General features: G+C 44.1%; 1 protein-coding gene across 6 annotated transcripts in view; it reads left to right on the plus strand.

Moving 5' to 3' along the window:
- Nucleotides 1-12,307, plus strand: part of LOC109884526 (WASH complex subunit 5) — a 39,167-nt gene that overhangs the window by 17,262 nt on the left and 9,598 nt on the right. For 5 of the 6 annotated variants that reach the window (XM_031811961.1, XM_031811963.1, XM_031811962.1 and 2 more), the window contains 9 exons: nucleotides 1,222-1,362; nucleotides 3,169-3,249; nucleotides 4,508-4,609; nucleotides 5,828-6,007; nucleotides 7,101-7,225; nucleotides 7,652-7,814; nucleotides 9,528-9,630; nucleotides 10,903-10,982; nucleotides 11,754-11,857. In XM_031811961.1, coding sequence (XP_031667821.1) covers nucleotides 1,222-1,362; nucleotides 3,169-3,249; nucleotides 4,508-4,609; nucleotides 5,828-6,007; nucleotides 7,101-7,225; nucleotides 7,652-7,814; nucleotides 9,528-9,630; nucleotides 10,903-10,982; nucleotides 11,754-11,857 — 1,079 coding nt within the window. The remainder of the gene's footprint in view (nucleotides 1-1,221; nucleotides 1,363-3,168; nucleotides 3,250-4,507; nucleotides 4,610-5,827; nucleotides 6,008-7,100; nucleotides 7,226-7,651; nucleotides 7,815-9,527; nucleotides 9,631-10,902; nucleotides 10,983-11,753; nucleotides 11,858-12,307) is intronic. The other variant, XM_031811964.1, reaches the window with a different exon arrangement.

The raw sequence follows: 12,307 nt of genomic DNA on the forward strand, positions 1-12,307 counted from the left end.
GTCCCTGCTCTGACCCCTTACTCCCTAACCCAACCCTCTACAGATCATCATCCCTGAGAGCATGTTGTTTCCTCTACTCTCCACTAGGTGCTACAGATCATCCCTGAGAGCATGTTGTCTCCTCTACTCTCCACTAGGTGTTACAGATCATCCCTGAGAGCATGTTGTTTCCTCTACTCTCCACTAGGTGCTACAGATCATCCCTGAGAGCACGTTGTTTCCTCTACTCTCCACTAGGTGTTACAGATCATCCCTGAGAGCATGTTGTCTCCTCTCCACTAGGTGCTACAGATCATCCCTGAGAGCATGTTGTCTCCTCTACTCTCCACTAGGTGCTACAGATCATCCCTGAGAGCATGTTGTTTCCTCTACTCTCCACTAGGTGTTACAGATCATCCCTGAGAGCATGTTCTCTCCTCTACTCTCCACTAGGTGTTACAGATCATCCCTGAGAGCATGTTTCTTCTACTCTCCACTAGGTGTTACAGATCATCCCTGAGAGCATGTTGTTTCCTCTACTCTCCACTAGGTGTTGTCTCCTCTACTCTCCACTAGGTGTTGTCTCCTCTACTCTCCACTAGGTGCTACAGATCATCCCTGAGAGCATGTTGTCTCCTCTCCACTAGGTGTTACAGATCATCCCTGAGAGCACGTTGTTTCCTCTACTCTCCACTAGGTGTTACAGATCATCCCTGAGAGCATGTTGTTTCCTCTACTCTCCACTAGGTGCTACAGATCATCCCTGAGAGCATGTTGTTTCCTCTACTCTCCACTAGGTGCTACAGATCATCCCTGAGAGCACGTTGTCTCCTCTACTCTCCACTAGGTGTTGTCTCCTCTACTCTCCACTAGGTGTTGTCTCCTCTACTCTCCACTAGGTGTTACAGATCATCATCCCTGAGAGCATGTTGTCTCCTCTACTCTCCACTAGGTGCTACAGATCATCCCTGAGAGCATGTTGTCTCCTCTACTCTCCACTAGGTGTTACAGATCATCCCTGAGAGCATGTTGTTTCCTCTACTCTCCACTAGGTGTTACAGATCATCCCTGAGAGCATGTTGTCTCCTCTACTCTCCACTAGGTGCTACAGATCATCCCTGAGAGCATGTTGTCTCCTCTCCACTAGGTGCTACAGATCATCCCTGAGAGCATGTTGTCTCCTCTACTCTCCACTAGGTGCTACAGATCATCCCTGAGAGCATGTTGTCTCCTCTCCACTAGGTGCTACAGATCATCCCTGAGAGCATGTTCACCTCCCTGGCTAAGATCATCAAGCTGCAGATTCATGCCATCATGGAGGTTCCCACCAGACTGGACAAGGACAAGCTGAAGGACTACGCCCAGCTGGGGGCTCGCTACGAGGTCAGAGGTCGTTTTAGAGTCGGCTTATGGTCTCTGTGTGAATCAGTCGGATGAGCATGGCGCTTGCGATGACGAAGGTTGTGGGTTCGATTCCCGCTGGGGCCTCCCAATAGAAAAATGTATGCACACATGACTGTTAGGACCTATAGTAGTGACTATAACTAGGACCTATAGTAGTGACTATAACTAGGACCTATAGTAGTGACTATAACTAGGACCTATAGTAGTGACTATAACTAGGACCTATAGTAGTGACTATAACTAGGACCTATACTATAACTAGGACCTATAGTAGTGACTATAACTAGGACCTATAGTAGTGACTATAACTAGGACCTATAGTAGTGACTATAACTAGGACCTATAGTAGTGACTATAACTAGGACCTATACTATAACTAGGACCTATAGTAGTTACTATAACTAGGACCTATAGTAGTGACTATAACTAGGACCTATACTATAACTAGGACCTATACTATATCTAGGACCTATAGTGGTGACTATAACTAGGACCTATAGTGGTGACTATAACTAGGACCTATAGTAGTGACTATAACTAGGACCTATAGTAGTGACTATAACTAGGACCTATACTATAGCTAGGACCTGTAGTAGTGACTATAACTAGGACCTATACTATAGCTAGGACCTGTAGTAGTCACTATAACTAGGACCTGTAGTAGTGACTATAACTAGGACCGGTAGTAGTGACTATAACTAGGACCGGTAGTAGTGACTATAACTAGGACCGGTAGTAGTGACTATAACTAGGACCGGTAGTAGTGACTATAACTAGGACCGGTAGTAGTGACTATAACTAGGACCGGTAGTAGTGACTATAACTAGGACCGGTAGTAGTGACTATAACTAGGACCGGTAGTAGTGACTATAACTAGGACCGGTAGTAGTGACTATAACTAGGACCGGTAGTAGTGACTATAACTAGGACCGGTAGTAGTGACTATAACTAGGACCGGTAGTAGTGACTATAACTAGGACCGGTAGTAGTGACTATAACTAGGACCGGTAGTAGTGACTATAACTAGGACCGGTAGTAGTGACTATAACTAGGACCGGTAGTAGTGACTATAACTAGGACCGGTAGTAGTGACTATAACTAGGACCGGTAGTAGTGACTATAACTAGGACCTATAGTAGTGACTATAACTAGGACCTATAGTGGTGACTATAACTAGGACCTATAGTAGTGACTATAACTAGGACCTATACTATAACTAGGACCAATAGTAGTGACTATAACTAGGACCTATACTATATCTAGGACCTGTAGTAGTGACTATAACTAGGACCTATAGTAGTGACTATAACTAGGACCTATAGTGGTGACTATAACTAGGACCTATAGTGGTGACTATAACTAGGACCTATAGTGGTGACTATAACTAGGACCTATAGTAGTGACTATAACTAGGACCTATAGTAGTGACTATAACTAGGACCTATAGTAGTGACTATAACTAGGACCTATAGTAGTGACTATAACTAGGACCTATAGTAGTGACTATAACTAGGACCTATAGTAGTGACTATAACTAGGACCTATAGTAGTGACTATAACTAGGACCTATAGTAGTGACTATAACTAGGACCTATAGTAGTGACTATAACTAGGACCTATAGTAGTGACTATAACTAGGACCTATAGTAGTGACTATAACTAGGACCTATAGTAGTGACTATAACTAGGACCTATAGTTCTGTGAGAGGCAGCGTTCTGTGAGAAGCAGTGGGTTTTCTACAGCTGTACATCCTGGACTTGTTATTTTGTTCTTCGTTTTCTCGGGTTGCCAAACTCACCCACGCCATCTCCATCTTCACTGAAGGGATTCTGATGATGAAGACGACGCTGGTTGGAATCATCAAGGTCAGTTTTTAAACTAAAACGGGTTTTTGCAACTGTTGTTTTTAGATATATTGACGGCAGGTAGCCTAGTGGTTAGAGGGGGGGGCAGGTAGCCTAGTGGTTAGAGGGGGGGGAGGCAGGTAGCCTAGTGGTTAGAGGGGGGGGAGGCAGGTAGCCTAGTGGTTAGAGGGGGGAGGCAGGTAGCCTAGTGGTTAGAGCGTTGGACTAGTAACCGAAAGGTTGTTCGATCGAATCCCCGAGCTGACAAGGTAAAAATCTGTCATTCTGCCCCTGAACAAGGCAGTTAACCCCACTGTTCCCCTGAACAAGGCAGTTAACCCACTGTTCCCCTGAACAAGGCAGTTAGCCCACTGTTCCCCTGAACAAGGCAGTTAACCCACTGTTCCCCTGAACAAGGCAGTTAACCCACTGTTCCCCTGAACAAGGCAGTTAACCCACTGTTCCCCTGAACAAGGCAGTTAACCCACTGTTCCCCTGAACAAGGCAGTTAACCCACTGTTCCCCTGAACAAGGCAGTTAACCCACTGTTCCCCTGAACAAGGCAGTTAACCCACTGTTCCCCTGAACAAGGCAGTTAACCCACTGTTCCCCTGAACAAGGCAGTTAACCCCACTGTTCCCCTGAACAAGGCAGTTAACCCCACTGTTCCCCTGAACAAGGCAGTTAACCCACTGTTCCCCTGAACAAGGCAGTTAACCCACTGTTCCCCTGAACAAGGCAGTTAACCCCACTGTTCCCCTGAACAAGGCAGTTAACCCCACTGTTCCCCTGAACAAGGCAGTTAACCCCACTGTTCCCCTGAACAAGGCAGTTAACCCCACTGTTCCCCTGAACAGGCAGTTAACCCCACTGTTCCCCTGAACAGGCAGTTAACCCCACTGTTCCCCTGAACAAGGCAGTTAACCCACTGTTCCCCTGAACAAGGCAGTTAACCCCACTGTTCCCCTGAACAAGGCAGTTAACCCCACTGTTCCCCTGAACAAGGCAGTTAACCCACTGTTCCCCTGAACAAGGCAGTTAACCCACTGTTCCCCCTGAACAAGGCAATTAACCCACTGTTCCCCCTGAACAAGGCAGTTAACCCCACTGTTCCCCTGAACAAGGCAGTTAACCCACTGTTCCTAGTCATTGAAAATAAGAATTAGTTCTTAACTGACTCGCCTCGTTAAATAAAGGTAACATAAATAACAAATACATGTTTATATTTGAGAAAATGTGTCTAAATGCAGAAGTCTTTATTTTAATGGCGTCTCTTCAGGTGGATCCCAAGCAGCTCCTGGAAGATGGTATCAGGAAGGAGTTGGTGAGAAGAGTAGCCTACGCTCTACACAAAGGACTTATCTTTAACCCCAAGGCTAAGGTGAGATAGTAGCCTACGCTCTACACAAAGGACTTATCTTTAACCCCAAGGCTAAGGTGAGATAGTAGCCTACGCTCTACACAAAGGACTTATCTTTAACCCCAAGGCTAAGGTGAGATAGTAGCCTACGCTCTACACAAAGGACTTATCTTTAACCCCAAGGCTAAGGTGAGATAGTAGCCTACGCTCTACACAAAGGACTTATCTTTAATCCCAAGGCTAAGGTGAGATAGTAGCCTACGCTCTACACAAAGGACTTATCTTTAACCCCAAGGCTAAGGTGAGATAGTAGCCTACGCTCTACACAAAGGACTTATCTTTAACCCCAAGGCTAAGGTGAGATAGTAGCCTACGCTCTACACAAAGGACTTATCTTTAACACCAAGGCTAAGGTGAGATAGTAGCCTACGCTCTACACAAAGGACTTATCTTTAACCCCAAGGCTAAGGTGAGATAGTAGCCTACGCTCTACACAAAGGACTTATCTTTAACCCCAAGGCTAAGATGAGATAGTAGCCTACGCTCTACACAAAGGACTTATCTTTAACCCCAAGGCTAAGGTGAGATAGTAGCCTACGCTCTACACAAAGGACTTATCTTTAACCCCAAGGCTAAGGTGAGATAGTAGCCTACGCTCTACACAAAGGACTTATCGTTAACCCCAAGGCTAAGGTGAGATAGTAGCCTACGCTCTACACAAAGGACTTATCTTTAACCCCAAGGCTAAGGTGAGATATATCTGACCATAATACAATATCAACCGTTCTGAGGGGCTCCCGAGTGGCGCAGTGGTCTAAGGCACTGCATCTCAGTGCGAGAGGCGTCACAACAGTCCCTGGTTCGATTCCGGGCTGTATCACATCCGGCTGGGATGGGGAGTCCTATTAGGTGGCGCACAATTGGCCCAGCGTCGTCTCGGGTTTGGCCGGGGTAGACTGTTCATTGTAAATAAGAACAGTCTTAACTGACTTGCCTCATTAAATAAAGGTTAATTTAAAAAATAAATCCACAGTACCATTCAGCACAAGGTTAACCGTCACTTTCAAAAACTTTCACTGTCTGAAGTATCAGTTTGTTCAGGTTTTATTCATGACAGAATACAAAACAAAAGTTGTCTGCTAACTTGAAAATGTATTTAAAAAAATAATTAAAAAAATTAAATGAAGTGTTACAGAATATTAAATCCTGGTAAATGTCATTTCTCATCACCTGGTACAGACCAGTGAGTTGATGCCGAAGCTGAAGGAGATGGCAGCCACCATGGACGGATTCTACCGGTCCTTTGAGTACATCCAGGATTACGTCTCCATCTACGGCCTGAAGATCTGGCAGGAGGAGGTCTCTCGTATCATCAACTACAACGTGGAGCAGGAGTGTAACAGCTTCCTACGCACCAAGGTTTGACCTTTTTATATGGTCACATGACCTCTTTCTCAGTGGGTCTGGTTGATTCCTTGTATCCCCTTTTTATATAGTCACATGACCTCTTTCTCAGTGGGTCAACAGGTGTAGTAGACCTTACAACAGGTGTAGTAGACCTTACAGTGAAATGCTGAATACAACAGGTGTAGTAGACCTTACAGTGAAATGCTGAATACAACAGGTGTAGTAGACCTTACAGTGAAATGCTGAATACAACAGGTGTAGTAGACCTTACAGTGAAATGCTGAATACAACAGGTGTAGTAGACCTTACAGTGAAATGCTGAATACAACAGGTGTAGTAGACCTTACAGTGAAATGCTGAATACAACAGGTGTAGTAGACCTTACAGTGTAATGCTGAATACAACAGGTGTAGGTAGACCTTACAGTGTAATGCTGAATACAACAGGTGTAGTAGACCTCACAGTGAAATGCTGAATACAACAGGTGTAGTAGACCTCACAGTGAAATGCTGAATACAACAGGTGTAGTAGACCTTACAGTGAAATGCTGAATACAACAGGTGTAGGTAGACCTCACAGTGAAATGCTTACTTACAGGCTCTAACCAATAGTGTAAAAAAGGTATTAGGTGAACAATAGGTAGGTAAAGAAATAAAACAACAGTAAGAAGACAGGCTATATAAGTAGAGGGGCTCTATACAGTAGAGGGGCTCTATACAGTAGAGGGGCTCTATACAGTAGAGGGGCTCTATACAGTAGAGGGGCTCTATACAGTAGAGGGGCTCTATACAGTAGAGGGGCTCTCTACAGTAGAGGGGCTCTCTACAGTAGAGGGGCTCTCTACAGTAGAGGGGCTCTCTACAGTAGAGGGGCTCTCTACAGTAGAGGGGCTCTCTACAGTAGAGGGGCTCTCTACAGTAGAGGGGCTACATACAGTAGAGGGGCTACATACAGTAGAGGGGCTACATACAGTTAGTTACATCTGGGGTGTTGGATTGAAAACCTACAGGAGAGTAGCTCTCCAGAGACAGGGTTGGGAGAGCCCTGGTTTCAATAATATACGTACTATTTAAACGGCTAATGTTCACCTCTTTGTGTTTCTTAGATCCAGGATTGGCAGAGTGTCTACCAGTCGACCCATATCCCCATACCCAAGTTCCCCGCGGTCGATGAGTCGGCCACCTTCATCGGACGACTCTGTAGAGAGATCCTTCGTATCACAGACCCCAAGTAGGTATCTCTCTCTCTCCATGTCACCTTGGTGGCATCAGTCTGTTAGCTTGTAGCTACACACACCTACTCATTCAAGGGTATTTCTTTATTGTAGAATAATAGTGAAGACATCAACACTATGAAATAACACATATAGTAACCTGACAAAAAAATGTAATAGCCACCTTTTGCCTTGATGACAGCTTTGAACACTCTTGGCATTCTCTCAACCAGTTTCACCTGGAATGCTTTTCCAACAGTCATCAAGACAAAGGGTGGCTATTTGAAGATTTAATTATGGAAGGTAGCGTTGGTGTTCTTTAACATGGCGGTAACATGGTAGAGGATGTCTGGGTTTTTTTGGGAGGGGGGGGTATACTCTCTTCTCAGTGTGTTTTAATATGTCTTCATGCAAAGCCTTCACCTGTTACCTGTGTTTCCCAGGGCGACGTGTTACATGGACCAGTTGAACACCTGGTACGACCTGAAGACCCACCAGGAGGTGACCAACAATCGTCTGTTCTCTGAGATACAGGACACCCTGGGGACCTTCGGCCTCAACGGCCTGGACAGGCTGCTCTGCTTCATGATGGTCAAGGAACTGCAGGTCGCGTGACATTATGTTATGAAACCCAGCCTGCCAGCCTATCAACACGACGCTGTTAGGATGCTATGGAATGTACTACCGCAGTCCTAACAACTATTTAACCTTCATTTAACCAGGTTAACCTTTTTCATTTAACCAGGTTAACCTTTTTCATTTAACCAGGTTAACCTTTTCATTTAACCAGGTTAACCTTTTTAATTTAACCAGGTTAACCTTTTTAATTTAACCAGGTTATCCTTTTCCATTTAACCAGGTTAACCTTTTTAATTTTACCAGGTTAACCTTTTAATTTAACCAGGTTAACCTTTTCCATTTAACCAGGTTAACCTTTTTAATTTAACCAGGTTAACCTTTTCATTTAACCAGGTTAACCTTTTTCATTTAACCAGGTTAACCTTTTAACCAGGTTAACCTTTTCATTTAACCAGGTTAACCATTTAACCAGGTTAACCATTTAACCAGGTTAACCTTTTCATTTAACCAAGTTAACCTTTTCCATTTAACCAGGTTAACCTTTTCCATTTAACCAGGTTAACCTTTTCCATTTAACAAAGTTAACCATTTAACCAGGTTAACCTTTTCATTTAACCAGGTTAACCTTTTCCATTTAACCAGGTTAACCTTTTCCATTTAACCAGGTTAACCTTTTCCATTTAACCAGGTTAACCTTTTCCATTTAACCAAGTTAACCATTTAACCAGGTTAACCTTTTCATTTAACCAGGTTAACCTTTTCATTTAACCAGGTTAACCTTTTCATTTAACCAGGTTAACCTTTTCCATTTAACCAAGTTAACCATTTAACCAGGTTAACCTTTTCATTTAACCAGGTTAACCTTTTCCATTTAACCAGGTTAACCTTTTCATTTAACCAGGTTAACCTTTTCCATTTAACCAGGTTAACCTTTTCCATTTAACCAAGTTAACCATTTAACCAGGTTAACCTTTTCATTTAACCAGGTTAACCTTTTCCATTTAACCAAGTTAACCATTTAACCAGGTTAACCTTTTCATTTAACCAGGTTAACCTTTTCATTTAACCAGGTTAACCTTTTCATTTAACCAGGTTAACCTTTTCATTTAACCAAGTTAACCTTTTCCATTTAACCAGGTTAACCTTTTCCATTTAACCAGGTTAACCTTTTCATTTAACCAGGTTAACCTTTTCCATTTAACCAGGTTAACCTATTTTAATTTAACCAAGTTAACCTTTTCATTTAACCAAGTTGTCCCATTTTGACTTCAATCAATCCCGATATTGAGGTCAATATCAGTGGGCTGTTATATTTTAATACAGATACTGTCGTTCCTAGCTTCACTTTTCTGTTCGAGACGACGACAACAACAACAACAACAACAACAACCACCACCACCACCACCACCACCACCACCCCCCCCCCCCCCCCCCCCGGAACAGCCAGAAGAGGACTGGCCACCCCTCATAGCCTGGTTCCTCTCTAGGTTTCTTTCTAGGTTCTGGCCTTTCTAGGGAGTTTTTCCTAGCCACCGGGCTTCTACACCTGCATTGCTTGCTGTTTTGGGGGTTTTAGGCTGGGTTTCTGTACAGCACTTTGAGATATCAGCTGATGTACGAAGGGCTAGATAAATAAATTTGATTAGATTTTTAGTTTAGAAACATTAAAGTGGTGCAGTTCGTTAGTTTCTTCCCCTTCAAGGTTCCGTAACACGACCGGGTTTGTTTTGGTTCCATTAGAACTTCCTGTCGGTGTTTCAGAAGACCATCCTGAGAGACAAGGCTATGGTGGATGTCTTTAAAGCCATGCTGAGCGCTGTCAATCCCGTCAAAGGTATTGTGGGTAGGTATCAACAGCTGAGGAAGGATTCCTACCAGGGTTGTGTTTATTATACAGGTATTATACAGGTTATACAATGGAAAACAGTTTTTAAATGATTCACGGTGGGAAAACAACAAATTACTGCTTCTTATTGAGACAAAGGAAGTCCCTCCCCTGTTTCAGTCGTTATGACCAGGGAATATTAGGCTCCCACTGAACAGGACCTAGAGATGATGACCAAGGAATATTCGGCTCCCACTGAACAGGACCTAGAGATGATGACCAGGGAACATTAGGCTCCCACTGAACAGGAGATTATGACCAGGGAATATTAGGCTCCCACTGAACAGGAGATTATGACCAGGGAATATTAGGCTCCCACTGAACAGGACCCAGAGATGATGACCAGGGAATATTAGGCTCCCACTGAACAGGAGACTATGACCAGGGAATATTAGGCTCCCACTGAACAGGAGATTATGACCAGGGAACATTAGGCTCCCACTGAACAGGAGATTATGACCAGGGAATATTAGGCTCCCACTGAACAGGACCCAGAGATGATAACCAGGGAACATTAGGCTCCCACTGAACAGGAGATGATGACCAGGGAACATTAGGCTCCCACTGAACAGGACCCAGAGATGATGACCAGGGAACATTAGGCTCCAGTTGAACAGGACCGAGAGATGATGACCAGGGAACATTAGGCTCCCACTGAACAGGACCCAGAGATGATGACCAGGGAACATTAGGCTCCCGCTGAACAGGACCCAGAGATGATGACCAGGGAACATTAGGCTCCCGTTGAACAGGACCCAGAGATGATAACCAGGGAACATTAGGCTCCCACTGAACAGGACCCAGAGATGATGACCAGGGAACATTAGGCTCCCACTGAACAGGAGATTATGACCAGGGAACATTAGGCTCCCACTAAACAGGACCCAGAGATGATGACCAGGGAACATGAGGCTCCCACTGAACAGGAGATGATGACCAGGGAACATTAGGCTCCCGCTGAACAGGACCCAGAGATGATGACCAGGGAACATTAGGCTCCCACTGAACAGGACCCAGAGATGATGACCAGGGAACATTAGGCTCCCGCTGAACAGGAGATTATGACCAGGGAACATTAGGCTCCCACTGAACAGGAGATTATGACCAGGGAACATTAGGCTCCCACTGAACAGGACCCAGAGATCATGACCAGGGAACATTATGCTCTGGATATGACTGTCCAAGGCCATCATCACTCACGGTTGCATTTCTTTGTCTTCTTTCTGTCAGCAAATGCCAGTAAAGGCTATGCCAACGCTGTTGCCAAAACACAGAAGATCTGGGGTCCGTACTTGGAGTCCATCATGAAGGTACTGTGTTTCAGTAAACTGTTTCAGCAATACCAACTTTAATGTTATGAGCAACACAACCTCCACGTTCAGTGATCGATCTCTAGATGACTATAATCATAGATGGGTGACACAGTTCAGAGCCTGCTGTCGTGGTAACACACTGGTACACCTCCAATTGACTTAAATTATGTCAATTAGCCTATCGGAAGCTTCTAAAGCCGCGACATCATTTTCCAAGCTGTTTAAAGGCACAGTCAACTAAATGTATTTAAACTTCTGACCCACTGGAATTGTGATACATGTGAATTGTAAGTGAAATAATCTGTCTGTAAACAATTGTTGGAAAAATGACTTGTGTCATGCACAAAGTAGATGTCCTAACCGACTTGCCAAAACTATAGTTTGTTTAACAAGAAATTTGTGGAGTGGTTGAAAAACGAGCTTTAATGACTCCAACCTAAGTGTCTGTAAACTTCCGACTTCAGCTGTGCACCTCGAGGTTTATTACAAGTTGAGCTGTCTTCTACACATTCCTAGCTAAACGCTGAATGGCAGTATACAGACAGAAAGGGAGATCAAAGAAAATTATAGAAGTTTCTCCGAGGTCTATATCCCCCCCCCCCACCGGGGAGACCAAGGGGGTTTCAATCCCTGTGTGGGAGATCAAAGTGACTCAAAGAAAATTCTAGAAGTTTCTCCGAGGTCTATATCCTCCTCCCCCAACCGGGGAGACCAGGGGAGGGTTTCAATCCCTGTGTGGAAGTGACCAACGGGTTGGTTTTTCCTCAGGTTGGTCAGATGCAGATCCTGAGGCAACAGATCGCCAACGAGTTGAACTACTCCTGCAAGTTTGACTCCAAACACCTCGCTGCTGCTCTGGAAAACCTCAACAAGTCAGTGGCACCATCTGAGAGGATGCATAGAGAGACATGACATATGTATAAGTCTCGTTATAAGACGTTATGAAGGCTCGTACATGCTTATTAAAGGATGACATACAGTGGGGAGAACAAGTATTTGATACACTGCCGATTTTGCAGGTTTTCCCGACTTACTAAGCATGTAGAGGTCTGTAATTTTTATCATAGGTACACTTCAACTGTGAGAGACGGAATCTAAAACAAAAATCCCAGCAAATCACATTGTATGATTTTTAAGTAAATAATTAGCATTTTATTGCATACATCAAATGCTTGTTCTCTCCACTGTACCTGCAGGCTTTAAAAGTAAAAGGTTACTGTTCATTTGAAATGGAAAGAGTGATTGTTGTTTGTCATGAAAGACATGGCCGTTGTCATGGAATTTCTTATCAGTAGACATGGAAACGTCATAACATATTTTTT

The sequence above is a fragment of the Oncorhynchus kisutch genome, unplaced genomic scaffold, assembly GCF_002021735.2.
Source record: "Oncorhynchus kisutch isolate 150728-3 unplaced genomic scaffold, Okis_V2 Okis02a-Okis13b_hom, whole genome shotgun sequence".
Lineage (NCBI taxonomy): Eukaryota > Metazoa > Chordata > Actinopteri > Salmoniformes > Salmonidae > Oncorhynchus > Oncorhynchus kisutch.